The 19,295-nt window shown below is 44.1% G+C and overlaps 1 protein-coding gene across 2 annotated transcripts in view; it reads right to left on the bottom strand.

Moving 5' to 3' along the window:
* kcnq2b (potassium voltage-gated channel, KQT-like subfamily, member 2b) overlaps positions 1–19,295 on the bottom strand; it is a 124,883-nt gene that overhangs the window by 68,572 nt on the left and 37,016 nt on the right. For both annotated transcript variants that reach the window (XM_030728743.1, XM_030728744.1), the window contains 4 exons: positions 11,670–11,845; positions 1,718–1,843; positions 666–776; positions 488–583 (listed from right to left, as the gene is read on the bottom strand). In XM_030728743.1, coding sequence (XP_030584603.1) covers positions 488–583; positions 666–776; positions 1,718–1,843; positions 11,670–11,845 — 509 coding nt within the window. The remainder of the gene's footprint in view (positions 1–487; positions 584–665; positions 777–1,717; positions 1,844–11,669; positions 11,846–19,295) is intronic.

Raw genomic sequence — 19,295 nt, 5'->3', positions numbered from 1 at the left:
AGATAGAAGTAAAAAAATAATCTAAAAAACATTGGGCTTTAACATCAACTACTCATTCAAACTAATGGTCCTGGTATATCTAACAAATGATCTTACTACAGACAATGCTTATCTTCTAAGGATCCTTCTAGTATCTGCTAAAACAAAATGCTGGCTTTGTAAAGATCCTCCCATCATGAGCCTTTTTATATCCATAGTGGAAAACATTAAGCTGATGGAATGCATGACGTTTAATCTATGACTACAGGGGGAATTGGGCAAGAGACGTTGGAAGAAATGGCAGGGCTCTATACACAGTGACAGTGCACCAACATAGAATGGATGTAAAGCCGTTAACACTTTAAAACCTATGTGTACCTAAGTAATAGTATTATTACTTTTCATTTTTTTTTAATCATCCCTGGACCTCATAATGTTATTGTTGATGTATATTGTTTAAAATGTTATAAATAAAAAGTTTAAAAAAAAAAAAAGAATGTGAGTTCACCTGTATGAGTCCAGCTGCTGGGTTTCGTCTCTTCTCAAAGTGTTTCTGCCTGTGCTGCTCCTGAACCTTCAGAGCAAAGCCAGAACCCAGGATCCCCTGAAGAGAGAGACAGGTGAGCTGGGATGAAGAGGTGTCTCAGGTAAACCCAAGTAGATATATAGATAACAGATGGACTCACAGCTGGCAGAGCGAAGAATGAAACTCCAATCAGAGTGAAGGTTGCAGCCAGCAGACGTCCGTTCCAGGTGATGGGGAACTTGTCTCCATAACCGATGGTCGTCAAAGTGATCTGAGGCATAAACAAACATAAACAGACCAATCACATCACAATATTTTCAAAAGTTCAGCTGATGAGGAGACCAAACTACAGAAAGTCCTCAGCTCAGGTTGACACACCTGTACCTTACCTGTGCAGAATGTCCTGTATATGAATAGAATAGAATAGAATAGAATAGAATAAAATGCCTTTATTGTCATTATACAGGATGTACAATGAGATTGGAGGGCCACTCCTGTTCAGTGCCATGTAACAGAAAATCAAACTACTCTAAAATGAAAATAAAAATATTATAAAAATATTATAATCTAGTATAATCAATATGATCAAGAGATATACAGAAAATAAACAATGTGTAAAATATACAAAAAATAGAATGTATAAAAATATATACATACATACATACATTGGTGCATCTGTACATTGTAAGAAAGTAAATGCGTGTATACATATAAAAATGAAGATGATGAATATTGCACTTGGTGAATGAATATTGCACTAGTGAATGAATACTGGATATTACACAATATAGGAATGTTAGATACTGTTCAGTATGAATAATATAATATTGCACAGAGATGTGGGTGTTGCACAGTTACAGTGGGTGAGTGTGTGAGTTCAGGGTGGTGATTGCTCTGGCGAAGAAACTGTTCTTGAGTCTGTTTGTTCTGGCTTTGATGCACCTGTAGCGCCTGCCAGAGGGCAGCAGGTCAAACAGGTCAAAGCCAGGGTGTGAGCTGTCCTTGATGATGTTCCTGGCTCTGCTGATGCAGCGGGAGGTGTAGATGTAGGTGTAGATATACTGATTATTAATAATTATGTGAACGTGTTTATATCTGCCACTTTACAGCTCAATGAAAATGTGAAACTATTGATGAGATAACTCTGATCAGAGCCAAACAGCTGCTCACCTGATTTCAGGTGAGGAGTGTGTATATGTGCATTTATCTTACCAATCCCCACCAGAGGGCGTCAGCATACGTCTCAAATTGTTCATTATCTTCTTTTTCCGCCAAATAAACTAGGAAACTTGCCAGAATGAGACACAAGAAGCCGATATACCAAGCTGTGATCAGCTCCTGCAGAGGATGAGAGAACAAAGGGTAAAATGAGATGCGAGGGGTCATGGAGGCAGCAGAATGTTCCAGATGTTCAAACCCAACAATATTTTCCACTTCCTACTGAAGGATCCCAAAGTTCTTCGCGGCAGACAATGATAAAACCTTTCCAGTGTGTCCTGTATCTGCCCTGGGGTCACCTTCCAGGTGGCAGAAAGGTCCAGGGGGCATCCTGTCAAATGCTGAACCACCTCAGCTAGGACAGGGGTGGCAGCTCTACTCTGGCTCTTTTCCAGTGACTTGGTGCCGGTGCCAGTATTTGAACCATTCAGTTTCCACCGTGAATGCACTCGGTGCTCAGCCAAAAAATGGGTTCAACTCAGGCACCACAAGCTGGTCTGGAACCATGAATGTGTAATGAAAGCGGCAGAAAGGCGTGACTCTGCCATCTCAACATAAAGTTTTCTGCCGCTATTTCACTGCACGGTGTGGCTATAGCTCAGGAGATAGTGCAGGTCACCTAATAATTGGAAGGTTGGCTGTGCGATTCCTGGCTGTTTTAACACCTTATTTTGAATAAAGACTTAAAATTAAACCACAAAAAGGAGAAAAAGTTCGTTCTCCGTTTAACCAGCTGCTTTTACACAGCTGCGCTTCGCACGCACGGTTGCTAGACGACATAAGCTACGCAGAGATGAGGGCAGGCGATGCTGATATGAAAGCTAGCCGTTCACTTCCGGCCTTTGCGGTCTACGTGGGCCGGGTCCTTCGAAGGATGCGGCCCCTGAATTTTTGACATCATGCGTCGATATAATCTGTATGGCTGGAACTCGTGTACTGAGAAACGTTCCACGGTGCAAAGTGCGATTAAAACACGTTAACATTTTTCATTTGTTATTTTCCCCGTAATTAATTAATCGAAATTAACGAGTTAAAGTCCCACCCCTAAAAGAAATTAAAAACGAACTAAAACTAAACTATAATGTAAAATCCAAAACTATTATAACCCTGGTCCTCCCTACCTGAGACAGGCTGCTGTTTTCTGTCCTGGTGCCTCTGTCGCTGAACAGATAAGACTTGTTTGTCCCATCTGCTACATATATCTTGTTAAACTGTGTTTGACCTGGCAAGATAACTGGACTTCTGCCTAGCAACAGTGCAATATGATGCAGTGGGACCCTGTATAAAACAGGTCTGTCTGTTCTTATGAATACCTCACTACACTGTTGCGTGCTCTGTACCAGGTGAATTCCTCCTTGCAAGAATAAAATTTTCAAAAGAGAACTCCAGCAGTAGTCTTTTTTTTTATTATTATTATTTAATGCACTAAAATTCCAACACAAATTGGTGGTAGCAGTGGGACGCATCAGGGGGCCATTCAGGATGACACCTGCAGTAGTGTTGCAGTACTCAAGATCGGTCTTGGTCTCGAGACCGCTTTTTTGATGGTCTCTGTCTTGTCACGGACTCGGATCTTGCGGACTCGGGATTTTATTTCAAGACCAGTCAATACCACAGCTCTGGAAATATCACTAAATTGCCAGAATATTGTCCAGTTATATGCGCTCCTCTGCCTCTCCCAGGAACGCACCTCGCAGACTCCGCCCCGGTCGCTGCTATTATCGCAGCTTACGCCTCTATCATTTCACCGCAGTTTGCAATGTACCACAGAGCACGGGCAGTTTCATTCACAATGTGCACGTTTGGTCGTGTGTGCGCTTGATTTTGTGGGCTACAGAAATTAAAATGACAATTAAATGACAACCGGGATGAACGCGAGAAGTAAGAGGGAAAATGAAGATCAAAGGAAAATTTCAAAGGCTTCCTATTCAACAAAAAAAAAAAAAGAAAAAAATCCCAGCATGAAGGTAAATACCAACCTTCATATATTTTGATACACAAACTGAAAATTTAATGCAAATTTTAGCGCTGCAACGATTCTTGGATGAACTCAATTTGATTATTAAAAATCCTTGACACAAATTTGTATCTTTGATGTTTCCTTTTAACTCTACACCTCAGGTGTAAGCGGAGCACTTCATCCACGTTAGTTCTCCGTCGCTTCAACTAATTTCCGTCATTTGGAAAAAAAAACAAAAAAAAAAAACGACCCGTTAACACCAGTGGATCATTGCTTAGAAGTTTTTCCAAGCCTTCACTGCTCTGTGCTGTGAGTGTGCGTGTTTGAATGTGCACACGTGTGTTGTGCAGAGAATGTCAGCTGTTATTTTTTCTTTATGTCAGCTGTAGCCACCAGAAGGGATCTATAACCACAGTTTGCTAGCAGGGGCTGCCATTAGCACTACCAATCTTTCCGTGCCCCCCTCCACCCCCTTCAGTACCAAGGGGCTCTGTCAAAATGTTTTTTATCTTTAAGATTAGGGACTAAAAATAGACCTGCAGTAGAATCGTAATTTGGAGGATGCTTGTGAATAAAAAGCATTACAGCATTAAGCTCATACAGCCCCCAGTTTTACAACAGAAACACAACAGCAGCTGTTTTACGTGCAGTCAGACTGCACAGGCACATCAACTGCAAAGAGGCACAGACAGTGAGCTCAGGTGGAGCAAAAGGAGCTCTTGTTCCTGTAACCACCTTAAAACCTTTACTGGGAAACAGCTGGAGGTCCTTCATCAACCACCTGATCAGCAACATGAAGAAAAGAGAACTTTGTAGCTGCTCCATCCACCCTGTTTGTTTCACACAGAAAAACATCTGCAGTACGGAAGTTAAAATATGCAGATGAACTGTTAAAATGAAAACTTATTTCTTATCCAATTACTTGATTAATTGACAGAGTAATAAATTGAATATTTGATTACTAAAATAATTGAGTGCAGTCCAACTTGTATTCAGAAACCATAATCAAACATTAGTTTTCAGCACCAGTAGAGCTATGAGAGGCCTTCAAGAATAAAAACAACTTGGGTGCCGGGGGCCCTGGGGCCCTGCTGCCGGCCGTGCGGGGGGCTGGCCGCTGGGGGGGGCTGGCTTCTCGTTGCCTCGAATGCTCTGGTGCCCTTGCTCCTTGGCTGCTGGGACTCCATCTGAGACCTCCGTCCTCCGTCTGCTGGGAGGGGTGTACGGTTGTCTTTGGAATGAGTGGCCGCGGGTCTTCGTAGGTCTTGATGGGCTGCTGGTGGCCTGGGCTTCCTGGGATTCTCTTTGCCTGCCTCTGGGTTCTGATGGGCGGGGCTGCGGCTTTCTGCCTTCATTGGTAAGTACATTTCATGACACAAACACATATACCCACATAATGACACAAAATGGTTGGTTTGTATAACTATTCTTCTTTTATTTTTATTTATTTATTTTTTTTTCCCCACACAATCTTTAATTTTGCAGATATTGTCAATATCTTAAGTTTAACAAGTGGCTAACTATTTGGTTTACTTACTTGCACTCTTTCCTGTTTCTTTTTTCTATTTTCTCTCCTTTTTTTTCCCTTTCTTCTTCTTCCTCTTTCCCTTTCTCTTTTCTTTCTCTTCTCTTTTCTATTTCTTAAGCCTGTCATTTCTGGCACAATTTGATAAATAGCATGTTAAAAATAATTCAAATAAAATAAAGGGTTACACAGTAACAAGAGGAGCCTATAGAGAACCTATAGAGCTCATCTTGAAATAGCAAATATGTTTGGCACAACAATGCATTCAGATCACAGTTCTGTTTGCAAGATCTGCCAGACATGACAGGCAAAAAAAAAAAAAAAGAAGAAAAACAACTACAGTTCCTAGCGAGATGATGTCACTTCCTATTGTTGCATTAAAAACGTGATAGTTTATGCTCACAACATGGTGGCTGATATTTGAATGTAGGAAATGCTTTGAGCAGCTGATTGTTTAAAAAAATCTGGATTATGTTTTTGTTGTGTATGCTTTTTTCGTGATTTCTGCAAATCCATTAGTGGAAGGAGACGGCACTCTGGGACACATTATGTATGACATAAATGTAACTTTTCTGGATTATATGCAAAATTTATTGCTCTATCGATCTAATAAGTCCTGATTTAGAGTTCTGTATTGGTCCATTGTACATAACTGAAAATGCTCTCTGAACCTAACCTGACCTGACATGCACCTCGAGAAATGTAACTACACGTCCACAAAGACTGTGATTACTGCCTAGGCTTCAGAGGTGGTTTCCAGTTACATCATAGGCCCCGTCACTCAATCAACAAGTGGAAGCAGCATTTAGTGCTTAGCATTAGCTTACTAATTAGCATTAGCGTTAGCGCTGGGTTGAAAAATATTTCTTGCTTGAACCCTGTAGTTACCATGGCTACCAATGATGGCATATAAGTAAGTTGTTTCTCCACCATTAGTACATTGAGCTAGTGGTGGGCAGATCGATTCTAATATCGATAATATCAATACCAATGTTGACATTGGTATTGATCAATATCAGTGTAATGAGATCGATACTTTGGCTTCAGTTTCTCTCCTGTATGCAGTGCTGCGGTTTCATCAAAGATGCAGGCTGACTGTCTAAGTGTCGCTCCTGTCACAGCACAGAGCAGGCACACTTTGCTCCTCCCCTCCCCACAGTGGTTTGTTATACTCTCATGTGACACATAACATATTTTACTTGGGGAAAAAAAAGGAATTTGCTATGAAACATTTAAAGCAAATTTAAATTAAAATTTGTACAGCTTGTTTATTTAAGAAAAAAATCTAGAAAATGAGTGAATGAAGGGACATTTTTATAAAATTTATGTATTATACTTTCTGAACAATCTACCTGGAAAACAGTTTGCATTTGTTCTTGAGTTATGATTTGGTACACTTCATTTACCAAAAAAAAAAAAAAATCCAGACAGTAATGTATGGGGAAAATTGTTTTATTGTTTCAGAACAATAACTTTTATTTTGATAAAGTATTTTCTACTTACATATAAACTTTGCCCAATTCTATCCAGGGTTTTAACTAATTAATGATCCAAAGGAAAAAAATCTCAAACCAGTTAAACTTCATGAAAATTCTTCATAATTATTAAAAATGATAATGGCCCTCTATTCACTTGGCATTGAATCGATACCAAATCTTGAAGTATCGCACACAACTACATTGAGCAGCACATACACGAGGAGTGATTGACATTGCTAAGACCCTCCTCCTGGCTCTGATTGGTTGTTCTTGACTGGGTGCGGTTCAGGGAGGAGGTGGAGGAACTCGATTTTTTCCACAGATTATCGGTCTCATACTGTCCTGACATGGTGTCAGTTTTAACAAATATGTAAAAAAACAGATTTTTTTTTATTTTTATAAAAGATACATACGCAGCTTTAATCTGTGTATGAGAGAAACCTGTAGCTTTAGTTCTTATTGTCGATGATTGTTTTGCCATTTTTACACATTTAGCATGTGGTTTTGAAATAGCGCACATTTTTGTAAAGATGGTTGTTGTTTTAAAAACAATATAACTTTATATATTTTTTATGAAAGGCAGAGAACAGTTAAGAGTATTGTGATGAACTATGAATAACTGTTTTACATTCTGTGATAAATGATGGAAGTCACCCAGGAGCATTAAATAAAGATGGTTACATTTATTTGAGCTGTGAGTGTTTAATATCAGGGTGATTTTATGGGAATGTGAATCTTTCAGATCAATTTGAGAAGTGATTTTTATCATTTTTCACATTATATTATGTCATATAGCATCAGGCATGGGTCTTGGTCTTGTCTCGGTCTCGCCCTCCCTCGGTCTGGGTCTCAACTCGGTCTTGGACCCTAAAAGTCTTGGTCTTGTCTCTGTCTCGATACCCTCTGGTCTTGGTCTTGTCTCTTTCTCGGGTTAGGCGGTCTTGACTACAACACTGACGTGTAGATGACTGATCATCTGAGAGACTGACTCTGGTCTCCAACCTCATTAAAAGACTGAGAGAAAGGGGAGGGGGCAACCACAATCTCCTGTGCCTTCAAACCTGAGAATCCCAAATGCATTTTATTTGGGATAGAAATTTTTGTTTAATAACTTTAACTTTGAACACAAGACTGATACTTGATATCATGAGTATTTGATGTGCTAGATGCAAAACTGGTACTGAGAATCTGGGTATTTGACTTCTGGGGGGGTGTTTGGCTTAATGCTCCTTTCATGAGCTGAACTCATGGGATTTTTCTGTTGCTTTGTACCAAACAAAAGTCAAAAGTTAATCCTTATGGAGACATCTGTATTGAATATCTGTGGACAGACCATATACTGGGAATATGGGGAGCAATTTGAGCAAGAAGGGGGATGAACCTCCCTCTGAAGGTCTGATTGTGAATATCATAAGAGACAAGTTCTCAATATTGACAAGGTTCTTTGAGTATGAAAAATGTTCTTGAACTTGAGAATAAATTGAAAATAATGGAAAAAGGAAAGAAAGGGGGGAAAACAATTAGGAGTAAGGATCTGAATGAGATTGAGAAACACAGGAAGGTCCAAGAATGTTAGAATAAGGAAGCAGAAAGTAGGGAAAGAAAGCAACTGATGAAAACTATGACTAAGTTGTCTGTAAATGAAAATGAAAAGACTGATCCCTCAAGAGTCGAAAGTCTCAGTAAGACGAGTAGTGAAAAGCTTTCATAACACACACACACTCACACAGTTCTCCCTCACACAGTTCACTGCTCTGATTCTGGATCCTGACTGAGATGTTTTCTCCCTGCCCAGATGTCAAGCCTTACCACCACTGCAGCCTACAGCTCCTCCTATACTAAGAGGAACCCCTCCATCAGACTCAATGTCAGATCCTCCACTTAACCCTCACAATGGCCAGCAACCTTATCTGGTTCAGCATCTCTTCTCCTAAGCACACCAGAATAGGCACACAACATGACCAGGACTCCATACCCTGTAGCATCTCGCCTCCTAAACCCAGCTCCCCATCACCCACCAGAAAGGTTCCAAATAATATCTTTGCGGATATTACCCATGGTTGAGGTAGCAGGTCCAGACAGGCCCCCTGTTAGTACACCACCCCTGGTCCAAAGAGGACATTGAAAAGGCTGCCAAACACCTACTTGATCATAGAGATAGTGACAGCAATTTTGCTGCTGCTCTAATGGCATTTTGCAAGGAAGTCAAGCCCACTATGCCTCAATTCAGATGCCCCCTGGCCATGACCATGACTTCCAAAAAGCTGTCCTCTAAGACTGAGGGAGACCACAGGTGTATCCACCTGGATCGAGCACATCAGAACAATGCATATGATGGACCAGTCCAGGGCCCCCCACTACCTCACCCACCTCATTGCCACTATCAAGCAATACACCACATTGACCCACCCAGATGATTTAGGGGACTCTATGGGCCTTTGGGAGGCTCAGACCACCTCCTGTTTCCTCATAGGCCTGCTGCCTGAGCTTTCTTCTGCTGTTAAAAATTCCTGTGTGCTGTACAATGAAGCCAGGCTCAAGGAACTCAGACGCCATGCAATTCATTAACAACAACAACAGACCTTAAAGAAATGCTCTAAGACAGAGAAACAACAGCAACACCTTCACCAGGTTGCACTCACTGTCCTTCAGATGGCTACCCCTGTTTCAGACGATGGTGGAAGAGGATTCACTGGCCGAAGCAGAGGGCACAGTAGAGGCAGAAGACATGGCAACGACTTCCAACTCTGCCAGAATGTGGCAGATCCCGACACCTGTTTTTACTGCAGAGGGGGCCGACGTGGAGGTGTCACTGGACCAACTGACATGCTACAGTTGCTACATTCCCACCGCAGAGGAGCTGGTGCTCGTGCCAGTGCTGGTGCTGGTTTCAATGACCTGGCAAAACGCTTAAAGGCGGATGCATAGCGTAAAAATGACACAAAATTCTGAATCTTTTGGATGCGAACCTGTCGTGTAACCTATATACACACCGGACGCGTTGCGTTTTTGCGAATAAATCATCCTCATATAATGCACGGTGAAAAAAAATGTAAAAAAACATGCAGTGGACATCAAGCCATGATGTAATGAGGTCCTGATGTTTCTAAACAAGAGAAGGAAGAAACAGAGATTCTGGGTTTATCCAACTCATAAGAAAGCAGCAGCAGGGAGAGTTTCATGGTTTGATCCCAGGGTTGAAGCTGCCATCATGGCCACTTTCACACATATTTCAGAATGTCAGTGGGACAGTTTGAGCCTTCACATGGGACCACATGTGATGAGGCAGAGAATAATATCAGGGAGCCAACTGACTCAGAACAGCGTGTAGCTGTGTGTCTGAGGTAAAATAGTACAAGTTTACTGTTCCCACATCACTGTATATTAAGTACATTTTGAGCTATGAGCTCATGTTACTAAATGCAGCGCTGTGATTGGTCAGATCTGTTTGTTCGCTTGCAAAACTCAGAAAAATCAAACTTGATCCGAAAAAATTAATGCCGCAAAATTATCCTGTGAAATGACGCGGTCGGTGTGAATGGCTGCAATAAGAAAAGGCGAGTCCGAAAAATATTTTTAAAGCATGAAACATTTGCACGGAATTTACGCGTCTGGTGTGTAAAGGCCTTTAGAGCCCAACCTAATTCACAGCCATGAAAATCGCTTCGCTTTTCTCATGTCATACACATGTAATATGGTAGAAAACTTGATGTTGAGATGGCAGAGTCACGCCCTTCTGCCGCTTTCATCATGCGGGGCCGGAATTGAACCCATTTTTCAGCCGAGCACTGAGTGCTTCCGTGGTGAAAACCCGCCTAACAGTTCGAATAAAGGCAAAGGCTCCGGAACCCTGTTGGTGGGAAAGAGGCTAGTCTGACTGACTGCCACACATGGAGAGCTGACAGGGAGGGGTTCTGGAGGAGGAAGCAGCAGCTGCATGTAATACAGGTCCTGCACCAACACAGAGATCTCTGGTAATGAAGAGCTGCTTGCTTGCACCAGCCCACAACCATGGCATAAACAAGTAACCAACAAAAACAAACTCAATGAATTTTGGTTAAAATTAACTTTTCTTGACGCACTTTTTCTATTCTATGAAAAAGAATCTGCATCTCACTGAGGCACATCTGAGACGTGGGCTAATCAATGACTCTGTTCGATGAAGGCTCAATAACAGAGATCACGTCAGCAAGATGATACCAATAACCCAATACTGCTCTCTCTCTCTCTCTCTCTCGCATACACGCACCTACGCACGCACGCACGCACGCACACACACACACACACACACACACACACACACACACACCATTCATACAGTGAATCTCTGCTGCTGACACAGTGAAACACACACACACTGAAACACACACACGCCTCCTGCAGTCACCCTCTTTGTGTTTATCTGACACATTTGTATCCCATTAAGTTTGAGTCTGCAGTGTGCCGTTCTGTGTTTAGATTAGATTAAATTCAACTTTATTAATCCCTTTAGGAAGATTCTGTCAGGGACATTTAAGGTTTGTCTCTACCTATACAGGAGTTTGAATGATCTGTTACAAGTGACACCCACCAACCTGCCCAGGGTTTAGTGTTTATTGTTCTCTCTACACCCTCTGATTTTTCTCTTCTCATCCCCCTCAGATGGCTGCCCTCCCTGATCCTCAGTCTGTTGTAGGTCACTTCCTGTTAAAAGGGAGTTTTTTTCTTCCCACCATCACCAAGTACTGTTCACAGGGGGTCGTCTCATTGTTGGGGTTTCTCTCTAATATTGTAGACCTAAGTATGCAGCAGGTTTGACCCTTTAAAAACTATCTGAGCTGAAATGATCAGTTCACTGATCAGTAAATATTCTGACTCTATTATTTCAGTCATTTTTTAACCTTTTAACCAGTGTGTCAGATTATCAGTGTTTCATCACAGTGTCAGTTCATCTGTAACCACGACAGGTCAGTGATGTGTCAGCTGGTGTCACACAGATGTTACCTTGCTGTGGGCGTAGACCACTGATCCCAACAGTTTCCAGGTTCCTCCCCGTCGATCCATCCGGATCATCCGGAGAATCTGAAGGAACCGTAGAGACCTGATGGCTGACGTGGCAAAGACATTTCCCTGAGTCCCCGCAGCCAGGACTGAGATGGATGCTATAAGCACCATGATGTCTGCAGACAGGTCAGTGAGAGTTGGGTTAGAGAGAGAGACAGACAGACAGACAGACAGACAGACAGCTCAGGAGTATTTCTTTATAAAGCTAATGTCAGTAAAAAATTATTCAAACTTCACAGAGTCATGAGAAAATTAAAGTATTACAGGACTCTCTGTGGTCCTCTGAAAAACTGAGTCCACCCCCTGATTCAGTATGACTTCATCAGTCTGTCACATCACTGTGGAGGAAGTTTGGTCCACTCTCCTTCACAGTGTAGCTTCAGCTCAGTGAGTCAAGTCAAATTTTATTCCTAAAGCACTTTTAAAAACAACAGCAGTTGACCAAAAATAACATAACATAATACACTGCTCAAAAAAATAAAGGGAACACTTAAACAACACAATATAACTCCGAGTAAATGAAACTTCTGTGAAATCAAACTGTCCACTTAGGAAGCAACACTGATTGACAATCAGTTTCACATGCTGTTGTGCAAATGGAATAGACAACAGGTGGAAATTATTGGCAATTAGCAAGACACACTCAATAAAGGAGTGGCTCTGCAGGTGGGGACCACAGACCACTTCTCAGTACCTATGCTTTCTGGCTGATGTTTTGGTCATGTTTGAATGTTGGTGGTGCTTTCACACTCATGGTAGCACGAGACGGACTCTACAACCCACACAAGTGGCTCAGGTAGTGCAGCTCATCCAGGATGGCACATCAATGTGAGCTATGGCAAGAAGGTTTGCTGTGTCTGTCAGCGTAGTGTCCAGAGGCTGGAGGTGCTACCAGGAGACAGGCCAGTACACCAGGAGACGTGGAGAGGCTGTAGGAGAGCAATAACCCAGCAGCAGGACCGCTACCTCCGCCTTTGTGCAAGGAGGAACAGGAGGAGCACTGCCAGAGCCCTGCAAAATGACCTCCAGCAGGCCACAAATGTGCATGTGTCTGCACAAACGGTTAGAAACCGACTCCATGAGGATGGTATGAGGGCCCAACGTCCACAGATGGGGGTTGTGCTCACAGCCCAACACCGTGCAGGACGCTTGGCATTTGCCAGAGAACACCAGGATTGGCAAATTCGCCACTGGCGCCCTGTGCTCTTCACAGATGAAAGCAGGTTCACACTGAGCACATGTGACAGATGTGACAGAGTCTGGAGACGCCGTGGAGAGCGATCTGCTGCCTGCAACATCCTTCAGCATGGGGTGGCATTTCTTTGGAGGGCCGCACAGCCCTCCATGTGCTCGCCAGAGGTAGCATGACTGCCATTAGGTATCGAGATAAGATCCTCAGACCCCTTGTGAGACCATATGCTGATGCGGTTGGCCCTGGGTTCCTCCCAATGCAAGACAATGCTAGACCTCATGTGGCTGGAGTGTGTCAGCAGTTCCTGCAAGATGAAGGCATTGAAGCTATGGACTGGCCCGCCCGTTCCCCAGACATGAATCCGATTGAGCACATCTGGGACATCATGTCTCGCTCCATCTACCAACATCACATTGCACCACAGACTGTCCAGGAGTTGGCGGATGCTTTAGTCCAGGTCTGGGAGGAGATCCCTCAGGAGACCATCCGCCACCTCATCAGGAAAGAGAACTTTCTCCAGAACCTTAGAGAGGAAGGGTAGTTTAGAGATTGGTCTGAAGTTGGAAAAAATTGTAGGGTTAAAATTTTGTTTTTTAAGGATAGGTTCCACCACAGCACATTTAAAATCAGCAGCAATGGGACCAGAATTAAGACTGCTGTTTATAATAGAAAGAATGCTTGTTCCCACAGTATGAAAGACATCCTTCAGTGGTCGAGTTGGAATAATATCCAGGGGACATCTCGTGGGTTTCAGGTGGCTGACTACTTGGTTTAATAGAGAGAGGGAAATGGCTTGAAGTGGTCGAAAGTAGAAAAAGTAGGTGTGTGAACAGATGAGTCAGTAACAGGAGGGACAATGTTTGACCTGATTTTAGCAACCCTATCAACAAAAAATCTCAGGAAATTTTCACACATCTCTTTAGACACTACGAAAGAGGGAGCATCAAGAGGACTGAGAGCGGACTTAATAACTTTAAAATATGTTGTCTGTGGCAGTTATTAGAAACAATCTCAGAAAAGTATTTTGTTTTTGCTGCTTTAACAGCGTTTTGATAAGGATAAGATAAGATAAAACTTTAATGATCTCACAACGGGGAAATTTGCGCATTACAGCAGCTCAGTACAGAGAAAAATGAAAGGATGAATAAAACAAATGAAATACAATAGAATAGAAACACTGTATACATAAAATATATATCAATATACATATACACACATCAAAACACTATATGCAGATATCAAAAACACGATATACATTTGTAGCCAGCAAGGTACACAGCATACATGGTATGCATTATATGGGTGAGAGTGTAATAAATAAAATGTAAATGTACTGTATGGATAAAGTGATGACAGTGGAGGTAAAGTATTCAAGTGACTCATGACATCATGAGGTGTTATACAGTCTAACTGCTGTTGGGATGAATGATCTGCGAAAGCACTCCTTCCTGCAGCGACGGTGTTTCAGTCTCTGACTGAAGGAGCTGCTCAGCTCAACCACGGTCTCATGCAGAGGGTGATGGGGGTTGTCCATAATGGATGTCAGCTTTGATAACATCCTCCTCTTACCCACCACCATTACAGACTCCAGAGGACATCCCAGCACAGAGCTAGACCTCCGGACCAGTTTGTTAATTCTTCTCCTGTCCCTTTAGGGGGGTCCAGCGCTGAGTTCACCAGTGGGCGAAGGTGGTGCAGGATGAGCCTCTCCATGGTCTTCATCAAGTGAGAAGTCAGGGCCACAGTGGTTGGACTCCCTGGGATGTGCCATCTTTGGCACTGGAACTATGCAGGAAGAAGGCCTTCAGGGCTGGCAACAGGGAGGAGGTGAGAACGATCCAGAGGGAACTCAAAACAACAATTAGGGAGGCTAAAAACAATTATAGGAGGAAGCTGGAGCTGAAACTCCAGCAGAACAACATGAGGGAGGTATGGAGTGGAATAAGAACCATCACTGGCTTCAGGACCAGCAACAACAGGGGAATGGAGGGCAGTGTGGACAGGGCCAATGAGCTAAATCTGTTCTTTAACAGGTTTGACACTGCAGGCTCTGTCATCCCTTGTCCAGACAGCTCTGCTGCCGGTCTCCAGAAGTCCACTCCACCCCCACCCACCCCCACACTTCACAATAGCCTGCTTCCCTCCTGTGATGGCCCTCTTGACGTCTCCACCCCTCCCCCACCCGCCACCTCTACAGTTAGTCTCACTGCTGACCAGGTGAGAAGACAACTTAAGAGACTCCACACAAACAAGGCTGCAGGCCCTGACGGGGTCTCCCCCAGGGTGCTTAAAGCCTGTGCCACCCAGCTTTGTGGAGTACTGCACCATCTCTTCAATATGAGCCTGGATCTTCAGAGGGTCCCTGTGATGTGGAAGACATCTTGCATCGTTCCGGTCCCGAAGATGACACGACCCAGTGACGTCAAGGATTACAGACCAGTGGCACTGACTTCCCACATAATGAAGACCATGGAGAGGCTCGTCCTGGATCAGCTCCGGCCCATGGTCCAGTCATTTCTGGACCCCCTCCAGTTCGCCTCCCAGCCCCGCCTGGGAGTTGAGGATGCCATTATCTACCTGCTAAACCGAGTCTACGCTCACCTGGATAAGCCGGCCAGCACTGTGAGGGTCATGTTCTTTGACTTCTCAAGTGCATTCAACACCATTCAGCCTGCTCTTCTGGGTGATAAGTTGACAGCGATGCAGGTAGATGTCCCCCTTGTGTCCTGGATTGTTGACTACCTGACTGGCAGACCACAGTATGTACGGCTGCAGCACTGTGTGTCTGACAGAGTAGTTAGCAACACTGGAGCCCCACAAGGGACTGTCCTCTCTCCCTTCCTCTTCACCCTCTACACCACAGACTTCAGCTACTGCTCAGAGACCTGCCATCTTCAAAAGTTTTCTGATGACTCTGCAATAGTTGGATGTATCAGCAGGGGTGATGAGGATGAGTACAGGAGGACAGTGAAGGACTTTGTCACATGGTGCAAGCGGAACCATCTAGAGCTCAACGTGACAAGGACAAAGGTACTGGTGGTGGACTTGAGGAAAGACAAGGCACCGGTGGCCCCTATGTCCATCGGAGGGGTCAGTGTGGACACCGTTGAGGACTACAAATATCTGGGAGTACACATTGACAACAAACTGGACTGGGCTAAGAACACTGATGCCCTATACAGGAAGGGCCAAAGTCGCCTCTATTTTCTGAGACGCCTGAGGTCCTTCAACATCTGCCGGACTATGCTCAGGATCTTCTATGAGTCTGTGGTGGCGAGTGCCATCCTCTATGCTGTTGCATGCTGGGGCAGCAGACTGAGGGCGGCAGACGCCAACAGACTCAATAAACTGATCCACAAAGCCAGTGATGTGGTGGGAGTGGAGCTGGATTCGCTTATGGCAGTGTCGGAGAGGAGGATGCTGTCTAAGCTGCAGGCCATTATGAACAATGGCTCCCACCCACTCTACAACACAGTGATGGGACACAGGAGCACATTCAGTGCAAGACTCATCCCACCAAAATGCACCACAGAGCGCCACAGGAGGTCATTTCTACCTGTGGCCATCAGACTCTATAACTCCTCTCTTAATAGGTGACATTGTGGTTCATCAGTGTCATTCACTTATCAGTATTCAATTGTACATAAAATTGTTTAAATTTCCATATACATTGTACATACACTATATACATTGTACAAAAAAGGACTGTGCATATATATATAATGACACCTATTTAAAATTTTTTGCACTCACAATTTTCATATGTGTATAGATTTAGATGTGTATATAGTCAAAATATCTCTTTAGTCTTTATACTTTTATGCCTTTAGTGTATGTTATTGTGTTTTAGGTTTACTCGTTTAAATGAAACGGTTGCAGCTGTAACAGTAGTAATTTCCCTTTGGGATCAATAAAGTATTCTGTCTGTCTGTCTGTCTGTCTGTCTGTCTGTCTGTCTGTCTTCCACAGTTCAGGAACCCTCTCCAGATTCAGGCTCAGGTTGAAGATGTGCAGGACCACCTGACAGAGCTGGTCTGCACAGTCCTTGAGCAGTCTGGAGCTAATTCCATCCGGACCCACTGCCTTCCTTATCTTTGTCTTCCTGAGCTGACTTCTCATGTGATCAGCTGTGAGGTGGATGTGAGGCTGGGTTGGGGTGGGTGATGGGGCTGGCTCTATTGTGGGTGGGGGCGAGGAGAGTGCAGGCAACGATAGCACTGCACCAGGAGAGAGGGGGGACAGCATACGGAGGGGGGTAGATGGGAGCTGAGGGGTGGGGGAGGTGGTCAACGGCCGAGAGTCAAATCTATTGAAAAACAGATTCAGGTCGTTGGCCCACTCCCGGTCAGCAGACACTGTGGCCCCTCCATTGTCATCAAAGTGGCCAGAGATTTTTTTCATGTTTCTCCAGACGTCTCGGACTTTGTTATGTTGGAGCTGTTCCTCCATCATCCTCCTGAAGCTCTCTTTGCCTCTCCGGATCTTGTATTTCACATCCTTTTGTACTCTCCTCAGTTGCTCCTTGTCTCCAGATCTGAAGGCAATCTTCTTCTCATTCAAGGAACCCTGCTTTCAAGATGGCGGCGCGCACAGACGCAGCGGCTCACGGCTCTTCCTTTCGGTGCTCTTTTTTGTACTTTTTGTATTTCATATTTGTTAGTTTTGGTGCATTTGTCTCTGCAAACAACTGCTACACACGCCAGGATCTTGTGGACATTGGCTACCGGCACAAGATATCAGTATCGAGTGATTTTCACTACACTCATAACATCCCAGACAACAAAGCGAGACCGCCGGGTACTCCGTGGATTGTTATCGGGTCTGGAAGGCGCCGCCGACGGCGGAGGGAGAGGAAGCAGAAGCGGGGCTGCAGGTCCGGCTTTATGCTGAAGCTGAAATGCCAACCACACAGGCCTCCTCTGCCGAGCCTGTATCTCTCCAACGCCAGGTCCATGGTAAATAAAACGGACAACCTAGAGTTAGAGCTGGCTGTAAATCGCTATGTTCGTGACTGCTGTGTAATGATTATCACCGAGACCTGGCTAAACCCCCACATTCCCGATGCTAGCGTGCAGCTAGCAGGCCGCACTCTGCTACGCGGAGATCGGACCAAGGACTCCGGTAAGAGCAGGGGAGGGGGTCTCTGTATTTACGTGCATGAGGACTGGTGTAACAATGGAACAATCATAGACAAACATTGTTCCCCAGACCTCGAGTACATGTCTGTAAGATGTCGGCCTTTTTTTCTACCCAGAGAGCTAACAGTAGTGATCGTCACAGCTGTGTATATAGCTCCCGATGCTAACGCTAGCATGGCGCTCTCTCTCCTGCTGAACGCCATTAACGAACAGCAGCGGGTCCACCCCAATGGTGTTCTTATTATCGCGGGAGACTTTAACAAGGCCAACTTAAAGACTGTACTCCCGAAATTCCACCAACATGTCAAATGTTCCACAAGAGGGGAGAACACTCTTGACCATGTTTACTCCAACATTAAGCACGCTTACAGAGCCAAACCCCTCCCCCACCTCGGCCAGTCCGACCATCTTTCCCTGCTGCTCACCCCAGCATACACCCCCCTCAGACGGAGAGCCAGGCCTACTGTAAAAACCATTACAACCTGGCCTGAAAACGCACTCTCCAACCTACAGGACTGCTTTGCATACACAGACTGGGACTTATTCGAACACGAGGACCTAGAAACATTCACAGGTACGGTACTGGACTACATTAAGTTCTGTATCGGAAATGTGACTGTTAGCAAAAACATCCGGGTTTTCCCTAACCAGAAACCCTGGATGAACAGCCAGGTCCGTTCACTCCTCAAAACCCGTGATGCTGCCTTCAGGTCAGGCGACAGAGCTCTGTACAGTGCTGCTCGAGCTGACCTGAAAAGAGCAATTAAAAAAGCCAAGATGGACTACAGGAGGAGAATAGAGTCCCATCTGTCCAGCAATAACACACGGGAGGTGTGGCAGGGCATTCAGAACATCACAAACTTGGAATTTGGATTCGGTTCATCCTTTATAAACTGGATCAGAACACTACACAGCCCTCCGAATGCGCGTGTTAGGACAAATGATCTCATTTCACAAAGTTTCAGTCTGCAGAGGGGCACTAGGCAGGGCTGCCCACTCTCTCCCTCTCTTTTTGTAATTTTCATTGAGCCGCTAGCAGCAGCAATCCGTCAAAATGCAAATATTAAAGGGATTCAAACTGAAAATATGGACCATAAACTTAGCCTTTATGCTGATGATGTATTACTTTTCCTTGGGAATTCACAAGGCTCTCTTTTGAAGACTATCACACTGATAGATAAGTTCTCATCTATATCTGATTACTCTATCAATTGGAGTAAATCAACAGTTTTGCCT

The sequence above is a fragment of the Archocentrus centrarchus genome, chromosome 5 (genome assembly GCF_007364275.1).
Source record: "Archocentrus centrarchus isolate MPI-CPG fArcCen1 chromosome 5, fArcCen1, whole genome shotgun sequence".
Classification (NCBI taxonomy): domain Eukaryota; kingdom Metazoa; phylum Chordata; class Actinopteri; order Cichliformes; family Cichlidae; genus Archocentrus; species Archocentrus centrarchus.
The sequence above is the reverse complement of the archived record's forward strand: the minus strand, read 5'-3'. Positions and strand labels throughout refer to the sequence as shown.